Here is a 19,295-nt window from a genome sequence, read left to right as displayed (position 1 = left end):
TTTCATTTTTGATTTTACTACTTGCGAAATATCATTTTTATGTCGATAGATATATTGTTTAGACATTAAGGATTGCAATAAGTCCAAATTTGTGCAGCAATGTAGGTTGATAATCAAATTTCGTCAAGTGGACTAAATCTAGCGCAATGACCCTAAATAACCATAAACACAAAAAGAAACAATTCACAAAACATTCGGGTAATTCCGAAAGAAAAAATATTAAAAAGTGGCGCATACTTCCGAAAAGAGACTTACGAGTGTTTTTTTAATGATTTTTGGTATTATCCAATTTCCGAAATTACCAGAATACCTTCATATGCCGTCATTTTAAATGTCTTGTACAATACAAACTGCATGTGATTATATTTTATATCTACTCCTATTGGCTTATAGTAAAGTTATACAAAGTTATACCAATGTTAATAGCAACATTGTTGTATTTCCAGGTTCCGCCCAACTTCAGATACGTGGTGGAGCAGACGCTGCGCGAGTTCTTCCGCGCCATCCAGGGCGGCAAGGACACCGAGCAGAGCTGGAAGAAGTCCATCTACAAGGTGATCTCGCGGCTCGACGACCCCGTGCCCGAGTACTTCAAGTCGCCCAACTTCCTCGAACAACTCGAGTAGGCCTCCCCGAGGCAACACGCCTCGCCGAGGCAACATACCTCGAGAAACAAAACAAAACTTTTGGAAAAAATGTTTCGCACACCAAAATTATACGACACTCGCATTTAGGCCTTCAGAATCAAAATTATTAATAAAAAAAGTTAAATTAAATTATAAATTTTGAAGTTGGACGTGGGACGCGCGCAAGCGCTCTAGACAATTCATTAGGTTATCGAGTAAGAGAAAATTTAAGTCACCTAGAATTTTATTTCTGCACATAATATATTTCGCTATATATAATTATTATTATATTATTATTAAGTATTATCTTAAAATGGTTTTATAGTTGTGTATATTATCTTAAAAATCATTTATTGATTTATTCTTTAAGAAAAAAGACGATTAATATATTAATTGCTTAAGTTTTGATTTTGGTTGTTTTTATTTTGTTTTCTATCCTTTTCCTTTCCTTCGGAGCAAGTTCCAGTTGCGTTGCATGTTGAGTTGGTTGTTGGCCCTCGGAGGCACAAAATTGTCAACCCTTACCTCGTCTTAATTATTTTAGGGATATTTAACGTTAACCATAGTTATTAGTACAATAGAGCAGGGTTATTTTTCGATCCACAAATAAAAATAATATTTAACAAATTATTTTTATACTGATAGCCGGTTTTGTGTTCTTGCAGAGGATTTTACGATAAAATAGACAGACACAGAAATTCAAATAACATTACACATCTTTCGTTGAGATTACAGTAAGCATCCTTGTTTGTATTAAGGTCTCGGCAGGTCGGTTCAAGTTCAGTTGTCTGACGACAGATAGGGTTAAGTTTATATTTGTTAGAAGAATAATCTTTTCCAAAAACGCGCCGGGCTTTGCGACGCACGCGTCTTCCCCTTGACACTCAAATATACAATATGCTAATCCAAATCTTCATATCTATTACAGTTAACTGGGTATTCATGTAGTTCAGGTATTTACTTTTCCGAATTCTGTATTACATTTAGGAGTTTTTACAGTCTAGAGGGAAGCCGTCCGCCTCGCAGGCGGGCGCCTCGCGCCGGCTCTCACGCACTCATAGACATTCGATCCACACCCAAACAGAAAACAATAGTTGAAGGCAACACACAATAGACCAGACCCCATCAAAAACAATACAAAATCATACTCCACCACTTTCGGCTGACATACACAAAAATCCACTGGGCCACCTCGTCCGATCAGAAGTGCCTTCAAAAATGTTGATTTTTTACAAGAAAAAGTAATAATTGAAAAGGGCCCTCAATAGTACCTACTGCCCAACCGAAGCCGGCGCGCGGCGTCCGCGCGACTTGCGCGTTCTAACGAACAGTATACATACACACACTATTATACTATAGAAGATTAATTAGTTTGATTCGTAGATATATGTAGCGCGACGCCATGAGCGTCGCGCGGCGCGAGCCAGTCACATACGGAGTCTGCCTCGCAGAGGCTAGCGGCAGTGCGAGGCAGCTCGGCCCAATCTGGCGCGCGTCGCGCGAGGCAACGAGCCCGTACAACTCGATGTATTTGTTATAACATGTAGATGCCGGCCGTCCGCCCTACGCAAGGAACACTTTCATTTTCACATCCTTGGTTCGACAGAAGAAAAATTATTTTCACGCTTCCTATAGATATATTGATAGATAGTGTACAGAGATGTATAGCCATGTACATATACGATAGTTTTAATACAGATGACAATTATCGAGTTAACTATCTAGCCACAGTTTTAAGTGAACCACAATAGAAACGGGAGAATTGCGAATTGATTTGCGGAATTGTACAAATGTTATATCATCCTGATTTTCGAGTATGTAACCCGAGTCAGGCAGGCGGCCGGCCTAGCTAAGCAGGTGTAAGCATTTTTCATTTGATATTGACACGTTTGTTATCGTTTAATTTGTAACCATTTGAACTATTACAATACTATAAGAGTACCTCAGTTTAGGACGGACCAGGCGTCGACTGGTGTGCTTAGAATAGCGTTCAGGTTAGGTGAGAGATACGGATACTTTAAGACATCACATCAAACACGCAGCCTCCCCCTTTTGGCAGCCGGTTTTAAGTTCCAAATTTCCCTAGTCCGAATTCGAAGTTCGAATTCCCACCCATCAAACAGGCCAGCAATAGCCATAGGTTTCAGTTCCCATGAGCGTCTTCCCGTCAGTCGCCGCAGGGTGTCATATGTTACGTTACGATGGTTTTGTTAAATGTTGTCTGTTTCGTTCTTACCATAAATAATGACAATTTAGAGCTAAGAAGAATCTTCTAGAAGCTGACTGACACATCTTCAGCCATGAATTGAAGAATGGAATTGATTACGTTTACCCTAAAGATTTAAGTACAGAGACGCAACAGATTTAACTTTTTAGCTCTAAACTGTCAGCCGGAGTAATCCTTTAGTAAGTAATGAATCCGTTATTCCGATCTCTCCATAGACTCTTCATATGTACTAGAAATATTCGCAGGCTACACACACACATTACAATAGAACATATTGATTTCCCATCGACAGTACTCAACCGAAACCGTATTTTCAGACTAGGAGCCGTGAACTTTTAGGATATGTTTATAAGACAGAGGAACCATTTGAAAAAGTTTTCAAGCATGTTTTATCCGGATTTTTTACTTGAGCGATACACTGCGCAAGACCACAACGGATCGCGCGGTTCTTTATATCTAAGTTATTGGTTGACAATTTTCTAAATTAGTGTAAAGACTCAAGCTTGAAACATCGAAATATTAGTCCACAGTGATGCTGGGAGCTATCCCGCGGAAAAAGTACAAAATTCGGTGTTGACTTTAAAACTCATGTTTGTATCTATAATGTATGTAGATTTATTGAAATTGCCCTTTCGGCAACGTCAGTTGGTTTGGAAGCTTTGTAATGTAGAGATAGAGTATTCTGTTTGGTATATTGATGTATGGGATATTTATGTTACTCTTTTAGTACTTCGATTCCGTCTAAAGGTGTCGTTGGGCTATCATTATGAAAGATATATGTAATTATTTTCAAAATTAATTATAAATAAAAAACAATATAGAATGTATTTGGTTTCACGTTTGGGTATTATGGTTCCTAAATTTTCGAAAATTGTAATAGACTCTATTGTATGTAGCATTTCATTTTTGGAAGTTAGAAGACATATAGATGTACCAAATAGTTGTATCAACTTTTCTATACTTGAACAAATCATTAAGAAATGCTGAAATTTAGGTGATAATGTACTTAAGTATCATTTGTTTGTATCAAATAAACGTTTTCAAAATTGAGCACGGAATACTATTAGATCTCGAAACTGACACTGCCGACGCTAGCCATGTAGCGAGGCGTGTCCTCTTAATGTTTACACGAGTCGTCGTAAGCAAAGATAATTTTGTAATGAAATTAAATTTAAACGAGTAAATGGAAACATATTTTCAATATCCTTGTGGTCTTCATCGACAGCGATCCACGTTTTGTTCGGCGTGCGCGCAGGCGGCGGGCGCGGACTCAGTGATAAATTAAAAATTAGTTACAAAAATTAAAAAAACGAAATTATTTTAGTAGCGGCGCTCGGCGTACGCAAGTTTGACTAGTGTTTAGGCGTTCTTTCGGTATCCTCGCATTTCGGCTAAGTGTGGGCCCGCGGCCGCCTCGCCTGATGTATTTAGTACAAATTTCATGATGTTAAGGTAACGAGGCTCAAAGCGTTTCTTTCGGGCGCCCCCGCCCCTCCGTCGCTCGACGTCGTGTATAAAATTTTATTCAAAAAGAGTATTTTTGTATTGAATATTTCTAAAGTGGGTGTAAAGATCAAAAAATTCATAAATTATAGTGTTGACAAAAATACGTTAGGTAAATTTAGAAAGTCATGCGTTTTTTGTATTTAATTTTAAGAATAGCGTCGGGATATTAAAAGTTTAGGAGCAACCATTTGTAAATACGGGAGAGACGGGGCGAGGGGGGGCGGGGACGCATTATAGATAAAACAAATATTATAAATAACTTAAAGATGTTTATATGGTTCTGGATGTAAAAAAGATAAATTTAAAGGCGATTTTAAGATGGAATAATGTCGGTATTGGTCTCGGAATGGCTACCGGTCACTATTGTAATCTGTGGGCCTCAGACTCGAACCTAGTGTAACGACAAACCTAACCTAACTACGCATTAATATTACGGTTCTTAATACAATACTTATACATTAATATAATATCACATTGTCATAATGCTTTAGTTACGAGCGTGTGTCTTTTGTCCGTGAATGTTTAGCTAACCACTGTTGGTGTATTTAGAGTAAAGTGGATCATTGTGGTTGGAAATTGTATCAAAAAGTCTAAATTGCCTCTCGGGGCTATCGCGAATTGCGACTCAACATTGGAAAACAATTGGCTATACTAAAATCTGATCAAAATTCTGGAAGTAACGGTGATAGAGCATGGTGACTTGTTGATACCAGAGGGGTGTTTCTTCGTCAATATAACGAGTAATAACTAATAAAGCTAAGCTTTTATTTGACTTCTGTATTTTATTTATTGTCCTTCCCTTTTACTGCTAAGATAAATCATATTATTATGAGAACCTTACACAGGATAAAAACTTTTACAAAAAAAAAGAAAACCGACTTCAAAAAGGATAAAATAAAATATAATCCGTTTTTAAGTATATGCGTTACTAACTGATATGTTTGAAGTCGGTGCCAAGCCAAATTTGAAACATACCATGATTTTAGGGCGATCCGGTAACAATGTTTGCCATAACAAGGATTGCCTTACACGACAGCAATTATCATACTTTCTGTAGATACCTAAAAACCCACTGTCAATCCACCTTGGCGCAGTCCGTACCATGTTTGTCGGTACTAGTATAAAACCAATGCGATTGCCGATATGTTTTTTAAACAGCAATTTTTACTAATTTTCGAACTGTCCATAGTACTCAGGTGTGGGATTGGGACTGAGTTATTTCCCGCCTCTTATCCAGAGAACTTGATTTCAAAATATAAAACAATTCAAAAACCATCTACAGGGCTTTAACTTTTTACCTGCATGGCAAATTTCACCAGTTTACATGGCAGTTGTTTAGCTGAAAAGGTGACAAAGAGACAGACAGAATTACTTTCACTATTATAATACCTATTAGTACAGTTGTAATGTGATTTATAGACATAAAGCTGATTATTTTTGACCGGTATTGTTACTATTTGTCTTGGCACCGACTTCAAACATATCAGTTAGTAACGCATATACTTAAAAACGGATTATATTTTATTTTATCCTTTTTGAAGTCGGTTTTCTTTTTTTTTGTAAAAGTTTTTATTTCTCCATTTTTAATTGTAAGGCATTGTTAACAGCTTATGAGTGACGCGTGACGCATGAATGAAAATAATAATGATGCGTATCACTAAATTTTTAATCATTCCTGTCACTACAGTGCACAAACACAAAATCCATCCTCCGCCCCGCCACTGACCCAATCCCTCAACCCCCAGATCACTCAACCTCACAGCACATCAACCCCTGATCACGGAACCCCTCGACCCTGAAGCCTGAACCACCAACCCTTCAACCGCCATTTCCCGACTCCTCAGTAGCCTTACCATAAGTCTAACACTGACATATTAGCTTAGCGAGTGCGTAACTTACTTTCTATGCGTCTCGCTCGTACTGGCATCCTATTAGTGCGAGCGAGATGTATAGAAAGTAAGTTACGAAGACGATAGCGAAGATGGAGTGTCAAACTCGTGGTAAGGCTACAGTTGTACTTCATCAAATGGGTTATTAACGGGAGGAAATGTTTGAGTTACTATAAAAAACAACGATGTCGCCATACTCGTACCTTTAAAAATTGAGGAGTTCCCTCATTTCCTTATGAATTCCGTCACCAGATTATAACCAACAATATTATGGGAACACCTTGGAGGTAACTTCGTTCAAACAAAAAAATAATTACTCAAATCGGACCACGGGTTCAAGAGTAATCTACACTTATAAAATCATCATCATTTATCATCAACAATCATCATCATCAGGTCCACTTCATCAAATTAGTGGTTTTTAAGAGGAAATGCTTGATTTGCTTAAGACAATACCCAAATCACCATACATGTGCCTTTAAAAATTGAGGAGTTCCCTCAATTCTTCACGGATCCCATCATCAGAACAGCACCAGCTTAATGTGGGACGCTCTTGGAGGCAGTTCCCTTCAAACCAAAAAAGAATTGCTCAAATCGAACCACGGGTCTCGGAATAATCGCTGAACGTCGTACATTTAAGAAAACACCCAAATCACCCTACATGTGCATTTAAAAATTGAGGAGTTCCCTCAATTCCTCATGGATCCCATCATCAGAACAGCACCAAATTAATGTGGGACCACCTTGGAAGTACCTCCTTTCGAACAAAAAAAGAATTACTCAAATCGGCCCACGGGTCTCGGAGTAATCGATGAACATACATAAAAAAAAAAAAAAACATAGCCACAACCGAATACAGAACCTCCTCCTTCTATGAAATGGAAGTCGGTTAAAAATAAGAAGAATACGTATGTGAACAATAATGAAGATAAATAAAAAAGGCGACATTAATTGAGACCTCAGTCAGTTTAGCCGACGAGAAATGGAATCACATCAACATTGACACTGCACGAGCTGCCTCGCAGAGCCCGTCTAGCGAGGCAAACGCTTGCAACTCGTACTTAACTACTGACACTGACCCTTTACCAAGTTGCCACGCGAGGCAAAACGGCCGGCCTCAGCGAGGCAACTCACTTGTAGTCAATCGCGCTACCACAACGTACACAACGTGGCTAATTCGATTTTATCGTAGGTAGCGTAAGCAGAGCGTAAGTTTTTCCAAAGTAAGAATGAAGTCTTTAGTTAGATATTAGCGAATTTCAAAATTATCCCGCTTTCGAAATTACCCCAATGCCACTTACTTACTAGAAGCCAAAGCCACTTACTGGAAAAGTTATTGAAAACGGCCAACAATCCGACTCGCTCTTCACTGTTTTTATAAACATTGTTTGTAATTACAAATGAACCGTATAAGAGTGCTGATAAACAGTTTTGATAAGAGTTACGCCTAATTAAGACCTTAAGGATAAATACAACAAGTATACCGGAAGTCGAACTTATGTAAGAAATTTATCATTTGATAATATAACTGGGTCCACACGGGGGCCAATTTTTAAATTTCGACCGCTCGATTTCGTGTATTTCATTCATTAATATCTCCACTACTAGGCATTTAAATTCTAGGTAGGTACTAATAGAATTGAAAACGAGTGGTCAATACCACTCGATTCCCAATTTCTATCGCTTGTATTTCAAAAATTATATAGCATTACGCCGTTTTCCACCGATTTTCGAGTGACGAAATCGAGCGCTCGAAATTCAAAAATCGGCCCCCAGAGCAACTATACGCGCGAGGCAATTTTCTCACGCGTCTAGGTACTCGCTCTGTGTGGACCCGGCTATTTACCAATCGCTTTTCGGTGAAGGAAAACACCGTGAGGACACCTGCATGGAGAAGAAACTAAAATAACGTATGACCCCAATCCACTTTGGGCCAGAGTGGGGACTATAGTCCAATCCCTCTGATACTTTTGCCTGCAAAGTATACCTAGAGATATCATTATTTGTAAAACAATTAGAGTAAAAATTGCAAACAAACTATTATTTTATTACAGCGACATCTATGCAGTTAATGTTACACTGATAACAAAAACGCACCAGTAAGTACTGGTAACCATTAAAGTTCACGCTTAGCACCCCAGTTGGCGCATTTATTAACACACATCAATGCCACCTGGCGACATTGCGACAAACTAAATACAACGCCCAAAGACTAAACAATTCTTACTAATAATATGTATGTAAAATAAATAAAATAATAAATATAGCTGGTCAAGCAGATCTTGTCAGTAGAAAAAGGCGACAAATTTGAAAAATATAGGCACAAAGGGATACCGTCCCATAGAAAATTTGAATTTCGCGCCTTTTTTTACTGACAAGATTTGCTTGACCAGCTATACTAAAGAAAGATTATTTTTCGTCATCTTATCCTCAATATTCTATCGTACCTATTCATGCAAATCTTAAGTTTCTTATTCTCATTAGGCAATAACTAGTCACCCCAAGTCTTTCCCAAGTCCTTGAGTACATTTGAAAATTCAAATGAACCAATTTCCGTAAAGGCAGGTTTTCAGCTGACTAACCTTCAAGGTGATCGGGCAATTGAGATTCACTACTTGACGGCTGATTACTAATTTAGAAGGGGGTGAAAACGTACATATTAATTAGCACAGGGGTCTCCAAACCCCGGCCCGCGACGCGTTCCAATCCGGCCCGCGGGGTTCAGCATTCATTGAGAGTGGAACTGTTCCTAACAGCAGCAACCAGACACCCTCCCGGCGCAAAAACCGACGGTGGCCCGTGCGAAAGTTTCTGAGCCGCAATATGGCCCTCAGGTAAAAAAGGTTGGAGAATGAATTAGCATATAAACATGATATAAACGGATCGAAATAGGTTGAGCGATAATTCGACTTATTAAATACGTGAGTAACCCGTTTAAAATATTTTAGGAGCTATATTTTTAAAATACATACTTTACCTAATTATCAAAGAGTTAAAAGTTATTAATTGGTTGGAAGAGGTGTAAAGCCAAACTAAATATTGGCAATAGGGAATATTAGGCAAAGCTCTGCGTAGGTGGCACAACTAGCACATACAGTAAACAAACATCAATGACACATCATGCGTCACTACGTCAATCACATGGCCTACCGTGAAACACGACAATCGAAAGTTCGGTTTCTTTCTGCCTCACTATCACTCTTGCATATTCGAGCGATAAATAGGCTGATAACTAAATTTCGATTTTCGCGTTTCCCGGTAGGCCCTTGTTAACAAACCGCCTTGATGCATCAATGTCATATTTTATTGTCTGTGAAAACTTGTCAAAAAACAGTTTAAGGCACAGTATGTATAAGTTAGTCTATGAATTTACTAGAGTCGGTAGTGCTGCACTGGCGGCAGAACATTGCAGTAATATCCCCTATTGCCTACTGTAGAAAGGAGGTAGAAAGTGTAGAAATTATGTAAGATGCAAAAAAATTCAAAATATTGTGGCAGAATGTTTACAGCTGACGATTATATATACCTAGGACAGACTGTCCAGTTAGGTAGGTCCAACTTCGAGAAAGAGGTTAATCGACGAATCCGACTCGGTTGGGCAGCGTTTGGGAAGCTACGGCACATCTTTTTGTCCAATATTCCGCAGTGTCTCAAGACGAAAGTCTTCGACCAGTGTGTGTTGCCAGTGATGACATATGGAACTGAAACGTGGCCGCTTACTGTGTGCCTCATAAGAAGGCTCAAAGTCACCCAAAGGGCAATGGAGAGGGATGCTTGGAGTCTCTCTGCGTGATCGCATCAAAAATGAGGCCATCCGCAGCAGAACCAAAGTAACCGATGTAGCCTTCCGAATCGCTAAACTTAAGTGGCAGTGGGCGGGGCACATTGCCCGTAGAACCGATGGCCGTTGGGGCGGAAAGGTTCTCGAGTGGCGAACACGTACCGGAAGGCGCAACGTGGGTAGACCCCCCACAAGGTGGACTGACGACCTGGTAAAGGTCGCGGGAGTCCGCTGGATGCGGGTGGCGAAAGACCGGTCATTGTGGCACTCTTTGGGGGAGGCCTATGTCCAGCAGTGGACGTCCTCTGGCTGATATGATGATGATGATGATGATGTTTACAGCTGAAGAAGATGGCGTTGCATGTCCCGATTATTTATATGAGGTAACTACTTATAAGTTGTCAAAGCTGGTGGCCTAGCGGTAAGAGCGAGCGACTTGCAATCCGGTGGTCGCGGGCTCAAACCCCGGCTCGTACCAATGAGTTTTTCTGAACTTATGTACGAAATATCATTTGATATTTACCAGTCGATTTTCTGACTGTCTGGTCTGACATGTGTAAAAAAACTGGACAAGTGCGAGTCGGACTCGCCCATCGAGGGTTCCGTACCTCAAAAGGAAAAAACGGAACCCTTATAGGATCACTCGTGTGTCTGGCTGTCCGTCTGTCACAGCCTATTTTCTCCGAAACTACTGAACCAATTAAGTTGAAATTTAGTGCACATATGTAACCCGAAGACGGACATGAAACGTAAACAAATGAATTTTAAACATAGGGGGCACTTTTGGGGGGTAAATGAGACAATTAAAAAAGAAAGTTTTGCAATAGTATTTTATACAATCGTGATATAACGGAGAGTTTTTCAGTCGAGTACCGTGTTTAGACAACGAAGCTTGCTGAGTTGTCTAAGTAAGGTACGAGATTGAAAAGCTTGATTATATCACTATTGTATACAATACTTTTTCTACGCGTCAACAAAAATAATAATTTAACCTAGTAGAATCATACAAACAAACCAAACCAAAAGCTAAGATACGCGAGCAGCCGCGATACCTTCATACTGGTACGCGCCCCGGTGGGCTGGTCAACGACACCTTCTCGTAACTCATGAGGCCCTGGTACTTGCACCGCGCTAAATTCAATTTTTAGACAGTTGTTTTCTCGATTTCGGCCACCGTAGCCTATGGAGACTAACAAGCAACGCCAAGTGGTTTTCGTAGTCTATGGATGTTGCTATATTAAGGGTGTCACATGCGCGTTTCTGACTTATGAAGCAATTGTTTCTACTATACAACCTAAAATAAATAATTATACTGAGCTATGGTTTTGTTTCGTCCTCTTGATCGCGGCGAGCTGTGATTGGTCAATTTCATTATAGTTGACTAAACTGTATCGAAATGAATATTATAGTTGAGTTGGGAGCCCATACATTAAAAATACCCAATTGCAGTTTGGTATAAGAAATCTTAATTCAAGAATTACAGTCAACGAGTAGAAAAACTATATTGTGTTATACCTATATCAAATGAAAGAGCTCATTGTGAGAATTTCAAATATATTTTTTTTTATAATTTTAAGAATTACCAGTCCCCCCCCCCCCCCCGTTTATCTCCGAAACTACTGGGTCTAAAATCATGAAAATACATCATCTGCGAAAATTTCAACTGTCTATAGTTATCAGGTTATCACGGTTTATGAGATACAGCGGTGACAGACAGACAGACGGTTTTTACTCTTTGGGTACGGAACCCTAATAAGTCCCCCGCCGCGTCTGTATGTTCACGAAAAATTCATAAACTACTTACTGAACGGATTTTCAAGCGGTTTTCACCTATGTATGGATGGAGTGATTCTTGAGGAAGGTTTAAGTGCATAATTTGTAAAGGTTTTGTGTAAATTGGTTGCACTACACCTGTGCCAAACCGGGGCGCTTCGCTAGTGAAAAATATAAAGCTTTTTAGTAACAACATTTCCCGATAGATGGCTCTGCGCGTAGGTTAGATCGCGCTATCGATGTGTCGACGTAGTTTGCGTATTTTGTGCTTGAAACATGTTATGAACATGAAAGAGTATTCTGGCCCCTAGTAACACAGAGTAATTAATAACGTAATGTTATTTTTTGTACGCGTCCTTATTAATACCAGTAAGGATGCTTATTGAATCGAGGGTCTAGATTAAGTTACCTAAAAATTTGTTTCCCAATATTTTATGTTCCATTCGCGTATTTCCTTCTTACCTTGAGTCGACGGAGCCCCGCTGATGCGGGGCTCCTATTTCTGAACGGTTTGCCCTTCGGGCGCCTGAAGATAAGTTTTTACTAGTTACCAGTGGTAAAAGGTGGGAAAAAAAAATTCCAGTAGTTACCACCAACTCGGTTTAGTGGTAACTACTGGGAATTAGTATTTAACTCTAACAAAATTTTGGTGGTAACTACTGGGAATAAAAATTCCCAGTAGTTACCACTAAACCGAGTTGGTGGTAACTACTGGGAATTTTTATTCCCAGTAGTTACCAGTGGTAAAAGGTGGGAAAAAAATTCCCAGTAGTTACCACTGGTAACAACTTGGTGGTAACTAGTGGGAATAACCCGACGCAATAGGTACACTTTGATGCTGACATGCATGAAATAAAGCACCAGAAGATTAATAGAAAAACGTGGACAGCAGTTAATTTTAGACACAATTTCTATTTTTAAACCCGTATAAAACTATAAAGAGTAGGTAATTTGATTGTGACTCACATGCTAGTGTTGCATATAAATTCCATCAAAGAAACTGATTTGACTAGTACCTAGGCAAATACCCTATTGGTGCTTTTTATTCAAAACTGAACACAGCTTTCAGTGCCTCATTTTTGGGATACAGTTTCATTTGGTCTCTAACAATTGTACATCACATATTGTATAGGTATGTGTAGATTAATAACTATATAAGAAATAACTTAGAACTTTAAATAAGCTTAAAAATAATAATACAAACTACTTATCTATTACTTATTTCAGTTATTATATACATAACTAATATAAATAATAAATAAAATGAAATTTCAGTTAGGTATTGAAAATAAATTTTTATTATTTGGAGCATGTTGTGTTCCACTGGACAAAGGCCTCCTCCCCAATTTCTGTCTCTCACACACATACGCATCATTATATTGCTGTACCACTCGCACTGGCATTGATGCCGGCATCATCCGTGGTACAGAAATATAATTAGGTGCATGTGATAGAGGTAGGAACAGACAGGTCAACGTACAAAATTCTTCATGCTTAATGTCCTTACTTTAACAACCGATACTTGAAAGCATAATAGGTTACTTTGACACTCAAAGTTTACATGTTGCTATGTAATGAGCTTTAGAACATATCTATAGTTGCTTAGAGCATTTAGTAACTGGAGACGCCTTGGCTGTCATTTTCCGTACAAAACAGTCTGCAGATTTTTGCGGGGGCGGGGACGACAAATGTATTGCTATTTCTACATGATTTGTACGTAACGTACAAATAGCCAGTCCATACAAAAGTTTGCACCATTGTGCAAGGTTTTCAGCAGACTGGTAAGCTCTTAAAGGCGACTCCGGCTATTAAATGCTCTAAGTATAGTTGGCTAGATTTCCTTGCAATGGCGGCGTGTCCATAAAAAGCCGAGTTGAAAAGGAAATATGTCAGCCAAATTACTCAAATTACCCGGCTTGCCTATGGATATGTTTGCCGCGCCACCCCTGTTTCCTTGTAAAAAAGTTCTCCACCAAGACCAAAGAAGAAACATCACCTTATCCCTTAGCAGCTTTTTCCTGCAGCTCCCCAATACCAAACAACATAAGCTTAATATGAGCCTTAGTCTTAGCACTCTGGTCTTTCAACTCCTCCACTTTCCTCTCATACGCCTTTATTCTCACATCCAAATACTTCACAGCCTCCTCCGCAGGAAATTCAAGAAAATTATTCAATCCAACGTTTATTAACATTGTTGACGTGTCCGGAACTGAGGCCTCCATAAAAAAGTTGCATCCTAAGTTCACCTGCGTCTTGAAACCGTCAGGATGTTTTTCTTTTGAAGTTACCACTTCTAATGTGTGTTTTTGTTGAATCAAGTCTGTGATTTCTGCGTTGAGTTGCTGCAGCCGCCAATCCACCTTTTTTAGATCTTCTTTTAAGACGTCGTTGATGAACGCCTCGTACTTTGCGATAGATTCGTCGATTTGTGTAGCCATGGCGGTTTACAGGTTTTTAAGTACTGCTAGAATAAAATTAAAATACTACAGTTATTCGTTTAGTAACAATAACGCATTAATAATTTCAAACATCGCCCCAAATGAAGATTTCAGATAAGAGATACCTTCCAAACGAGCTGTCAGTGTCAGTGGGACCCATGAATCTAGAATATACCTGGATCTGGCATGAGTGGTGGGGGTAACTGACAGAACGGGATAGTCTTATGTATCTTTCAGTAGGAGTAGCAGCGAAAGAACTATTATTGTTTGTCCTTGTCACAGTCTCACATTTTATTTGTTCCCCACCTTTTTTTTAGTATGGATAATGGTGGGCAACAAATGAATTCGACCAATCACAGCGTCGCATTTGCGTATGTTTGTCCCTCACCGTGGCACGCGTATACCACTTCTATACGATCCTACCTTCTATGGTGGGACCACCATATTAAGCCCCCTCCAGACTATGCGCGTGATTCGCGGGCGAAGCCGCGAACGCGAGTGTGGCGTCGATTTCGCAGATTGTTCACGCCTTCGCGCCTTGTTCTCCGTTTTTTGTCGGTATTTCGGCCCGCGTCAAAGGAGACGCGAAGCGCGAACTTGCAAGACTCCACATTACACACTATTTTGGCTCTTCTGTGTAAAGATATATAAATATTAATTATATTGTGATTATATTATATTAAGCAGCTATATTTATAGGAGACCTACCGGCGGAGTCGAATTAAACTTCAGTTAAAATAAATCTCCTATAATTAATTAATTAATACATCAACATTCAAATGACACGGAAAAATCAGCGATTGTTTCTGAATGTCATGCTTCAGCTTAAAACTCGTTGAACCGTAGACGTGTGGCCAAAAAGGCCAGTCCGCTACACTACTCCCCCGCCGAGACCGTTGCTACGGTCGATAGTCAAAAAGATGGGGCGGAAAGTGTACGGTTCGGCCGCTACGAGTTCTTTTTTCTGCAGTTTGTTCCTGCTCCAGCGGCAGATTATTGGGATCAGATGCAGGCACTTGCGGAACTAATGGCGTGTCAGGCGTAGCGCTGCTGTGGCTGAGATTTCCCCAATCGTCTTTGGACATATACGCTGGCTTGAGCCTGTCAATACTGACAGTGTCTGCTTTCCCAGCTCTCTCTATTTTAAATGTTTTGCTTCCTCTCTGCAAAACCTTATATGGGCCAGTGTACGGGGATTCCAGTGATCCTTTGACAGGTCCATGTCGTAGGAAAACATAATCTGCAGAGCTGAGGTCCTTCGGGATATAGAACGGCCTCTGAGAGTGACGAGTGCCAGGAACTGGGATGATTTTAGCTATATGGTTGCGTAGCCTGGCCACAAAATTGCAGTAGTCGACTGCAGTAGTTTCTGAAGGCTTGAAGAAGTCACCAGGTAGGCGCAATGGCTCGCCATATACGAGCTCTGCCGCTGAAGACTGGATGTCTTCTTTCCAAGCACTGCGGATTCCGAGGAGCACCAAAGGCAAAGCTTCTACCCAGTGCGTGTTGGTATGGCACATTATGGCTGCTTTTAACTGTCGATGGAGGCGTTCGACCATACCATTGCAAGCCGGATGATAAGAAGTTGTCGGTCGATGCTCGGAACCAAGGATTTTCGCCAAACTTCGGAAAAGCTCGCATTCAAACTGTCTGCCTCTGTCCGTGGTGATTTTTGCAGGACAGCCAAAGCGGGCGACCCAGCCTGATATAAAGGCTAGTGCACAGGTCTCTGCAGTGATGTCGGCCAATGGATATGCTTCAGGCCAACGCGTAAAGCGATCGATGACCGTGAGGCAGTACCTGTAACCACAAGAAAAAGGTAATGGCCCTACTATGTCCATGTGGACGTGTGAAAAACGATGAGATGGAGTGGAGAATGATGAGATGGGAGATAAAGTGTGACGTGAAACTTTGTTCTTTTGGCAATCTGCGCATTCTTTAGCCCACAATCGGCAATCTTTCCTGATGCCAAGCCAAACAAATCTTTGCGTTACCAGGCGGATGGTTCCTTTAACGCCTGGGTGGCTCAGCCTGTGTACTGCGTCAAATACTTTTCGCCGGAAAGTTTCCGTTATATATGGTCTCGGGTATGCTGTTGAGACATCACAGTACACTTCGATATCGGAGTCAGGGATTCTCAACTTCTTTAGGTTCAGCCCTGTGCCGTGTTGTAATAGTTGATTCAATTCTCTATCTCCGTCTTGAGAATTTTCCAGCGCTTTGTAATCAAACGTATATCCACCAATTTCTTCAACTCTGGACAGGCAGTCTGCCACTACATTTAGTTTCCCTGCCACGTATTGTATGTCTGTGCTGAATTGGGAAATAAAATCCAAGTAGCGGAATTGCCTAGGAGAGCATTTGTCTCTTGTTGAGGAAAAAGCATAAGTAAGGGGTTTGTGGTCCGTGTAAATAGTGAATGGCCTGGCTTCAACCATGTGACGGAAATGCCTGATAGCGTCATATATGGCCAGCAGTTCTCTATCATATGGACTATATTTCTTTTGCGAGGGTTTCAGACGACGAGAAAAGAATGCTAGAGGTTCCCAAGCTCCAGGTGTTACTCGTTGTTGTAGTACAGCGCCAATAGCGGTATCTGAGGCGTCAGTATGGATGGCCAACTCAACGTCTGTTCGAGGATGAGCTAGGGTAGCAGCTCGAGAAAGTCCTTTTTTGCATGCCTCGAACGCTTTCATCATTTCCTGCGTCATCTCGATGGCCTGCGTAGGTTTCTTCTTTGGGCCAGTCAGCACAATATTTAAGGGTGCTTGCAGTTCTGAAGCACTTGGCACGAATCTTCGATAAAAATTAAACATGCCAAGAAATCTGCGGAGTTCTCGGACGTTTTTAGGTGCGGGATAATCCAAAATCACTTGTACTTTGGTGTCAAGGGGTTCTATCCCTTGGGCTGAAACCTTATGTCCAAGGAAAGTAATTTCCGCCTTTCCAAATTCACATTTTGCTACATTAATGAGGACACCGTAATCTTGCAGACGCTGGAATAACGTGTGGAGATGTTGTTCGTGCTCTTCTGTGTTGGAGGAGAAGATTAAGATATCATCCAAATACCCGTAGCAAAAATCAAAGCCTCGGAGCACTTCATCCATAAATCGCTGGAACGTTTGTGCAGCATTTCGGAGGCCAAACGTCATGTACGGAAAATGGAACAGCCCAAAGGGGGTTATAATGGCTGTCTTTGGAATATCATCAGGATTTACAGGAATCTGGTTGTACGCTTTGACGAGGTCAACTTTTGAAAATATTTTGCTTCCTGTCAGCTGCTGTGTAAAATCCTGAATGTGTCGTATTGGGTACTTGTCTGGGATGGTACGTGCATTAAGGGCTCTATAGTCACCGCATGGGCGCCAGCCGGCATCCTTTTTAGGAACGAGGTGCAACGGAGACGACCAAGAGCTCTCGGATCTGCAAGCTGTGCCAACTTCGAGCATGGCATCAAATTCTTTTTGAGCTATTTTTAGGCGATCTGGTGGAAGGCGTCGCGGCCTGCTTGTAACCGGCGGTCCAGGCGTAGTGCGAATATGATGTATGGTATTATGCTTGGGAGTGTTATGCATGCCGGCTGGGCGTGTAATGTCAGGGTACTGACACAAAATGTTATGGTAGTTCGACTCCCCTGACATTACTTTCACTGATGCGATGGATTTTGCTGACGGCTGAGGTGGGGCCGTGATGCTCAATGTTGTTGAGTTATCTATCAATCGCTGGTTTCTGCAATCGACTACTATACTGTAGAACGATAGAAAATCAACGCCAATGATCGGCTTCGATACGTCGGCGACCACAAAATTCCAGTTGTAAATCCGACGGAGCCCCAGGTCCAGTTGCAATTGTATCGAGCCGTATGTGTGTATTATTGAACTGTTAGCAGCAAAAAGTTCATAATTAGATTTTGCACGAGCTCCTCTAATTAATGTGCGCGGATATACGCACAAGTCTGATCCTGTATCTACTAGGAAAAGTGCTTTAGAGGTATGGTCCAATACAAAAAGGCGGCCCGGGTTTATATGGCAGACGTTGGGCGCTAATTTCGGCTGCCGCTGAAGTTTTCCGCTCCTGGGTAACCGCAAGGCCTAGTACAGCGGGTAGCTCTATCGCCGAATCGGTTGTGGTAAAAGCATATGGATTGATCTCTTGGTCTCGATGCGGAACGATCTTGACGGTTGCTAGACCTAAACGGCGCTCGACTGCCACGGAAACTGGATCTAGATGTGTGCGGTGGATTTCCAGCCTTTAAGGCAGCAACTTCCCTTGTGAGTTCAGTCATTTGTCTTGCAATTTCGGATATCTCCGTGCCATGAGTGGTAGTGCCTAATGCATGAACCTGCAGAGTCTGAGGAGCGACGTCATATACCTTGTCCGCCGATTCAGCTAACTCTTCTAACGTAGCTTTGGCTTGGGACGTAATAAGCGCCTGCAGGTTGCCGGGTAAACGGCTTATCCATACGGTTTTCAGGAAATCTTCCGGAATGCCTTCACCTGCCAACGCGCGTAAGTGTCGTAGGAATCGTGACGGCTTTCTGTCACCTAGCTCTTCGTGTTTCATCAACTGTAGAAACTTTTGTTCTTTAGACACGGAGATCCTCGATATGAGCTGCGATTTTATCTTTTCATATTTATTGTCAGCTGGTGGGTTGCTAATAATATCTTTTACCTCTACGGCGTACTTATGCTCCAACTGGCCAATAACGGCGGAGTCGAATTAAACTTCAGTTAAAATAAATCTCCTATAATTAATTAATTAATACATCAACATTCAAATGACACGGAAAAATCAGCGATTGTTTCTGAATGTCATGCTTCAGCTTAAAACTCGTTGAACCGTAGACGTGTGGCCAAAAAGGCCAGTCCGCTACATATTTTACGGTTTCACAAGAAAACAAAATGGATAAACAGCTAAATCACGTATGATGCCATAGATAACTAATGCCGGCTACATACGTAACTATAAATCGTAGCGATTAAACTGTGCAGTCCGAACTGCGCAGTTTTATCTACCGTGTGTATGACAAATCGTTGTCGATTATCGTTACGTGT

The 19,295-nt window shown here is 40.9% G+C and overlaps 1 protein-coding gene and 1 long non-coding RNA gene across 2 annotated transcripts in view; one reads left to right on the top strand and one right to left on the bottom strand.

Annotated features, from left to right (window-relative positions):
• LOC134799151 (homeobox protein prospero) overlaps nucleotides 1-5,131 on the top strand; it is a 136,566-nt gene extending 131,435 nt beyond the window's left edge. The window contains exon 7 of the mRNA XM_063771558.1: nucleotides 447-5,131. Coding sequence (XP_063627628.1) covers nucleotides 447-626 — 180 coding nt within the window. The 3' untranslated portion in view covers nucleotides 627-5,131. The remainder of the gene's footprint in view (nucleotides 1-446) is intronic.
• A 5,465-nt stretch (nucleotides 5,132-10,596) lies between these two features.
• The window catches only part of LOC134799164 (uncharacterized), a 313,576-nt gene continuing 304,877 nt past the window's right edge, over nucleotides 10,597-19,295 (bottom strand). Inside the window, exon 4 of the long non-coding RNA XR_010145336.1 lies at nucleotides 10,597-10,637. This is a non-coding gene — a long non-coding RNA (uncharacterized LOC134799164). The remainder of the gene's footprint in view (nucleotides 10,638-19,295) is intronic.

Source organism: Cydia splendana, chromosome 18 (assembly GCF_910591565.1).
Source record: "Cydia splendana chromosome 18, ilCydSple1.2, whole genome shotgun sequence".
NCBI classification, from domain to species: Eukaryota; Metazoa; Arthropoda; class Insecta; order Lepidoptera; family Tortricidae; genus Cydia; species Cydia splendana.
This window is presented reverse-complemented; position numbering and strand designations above follow the sequence as displayed.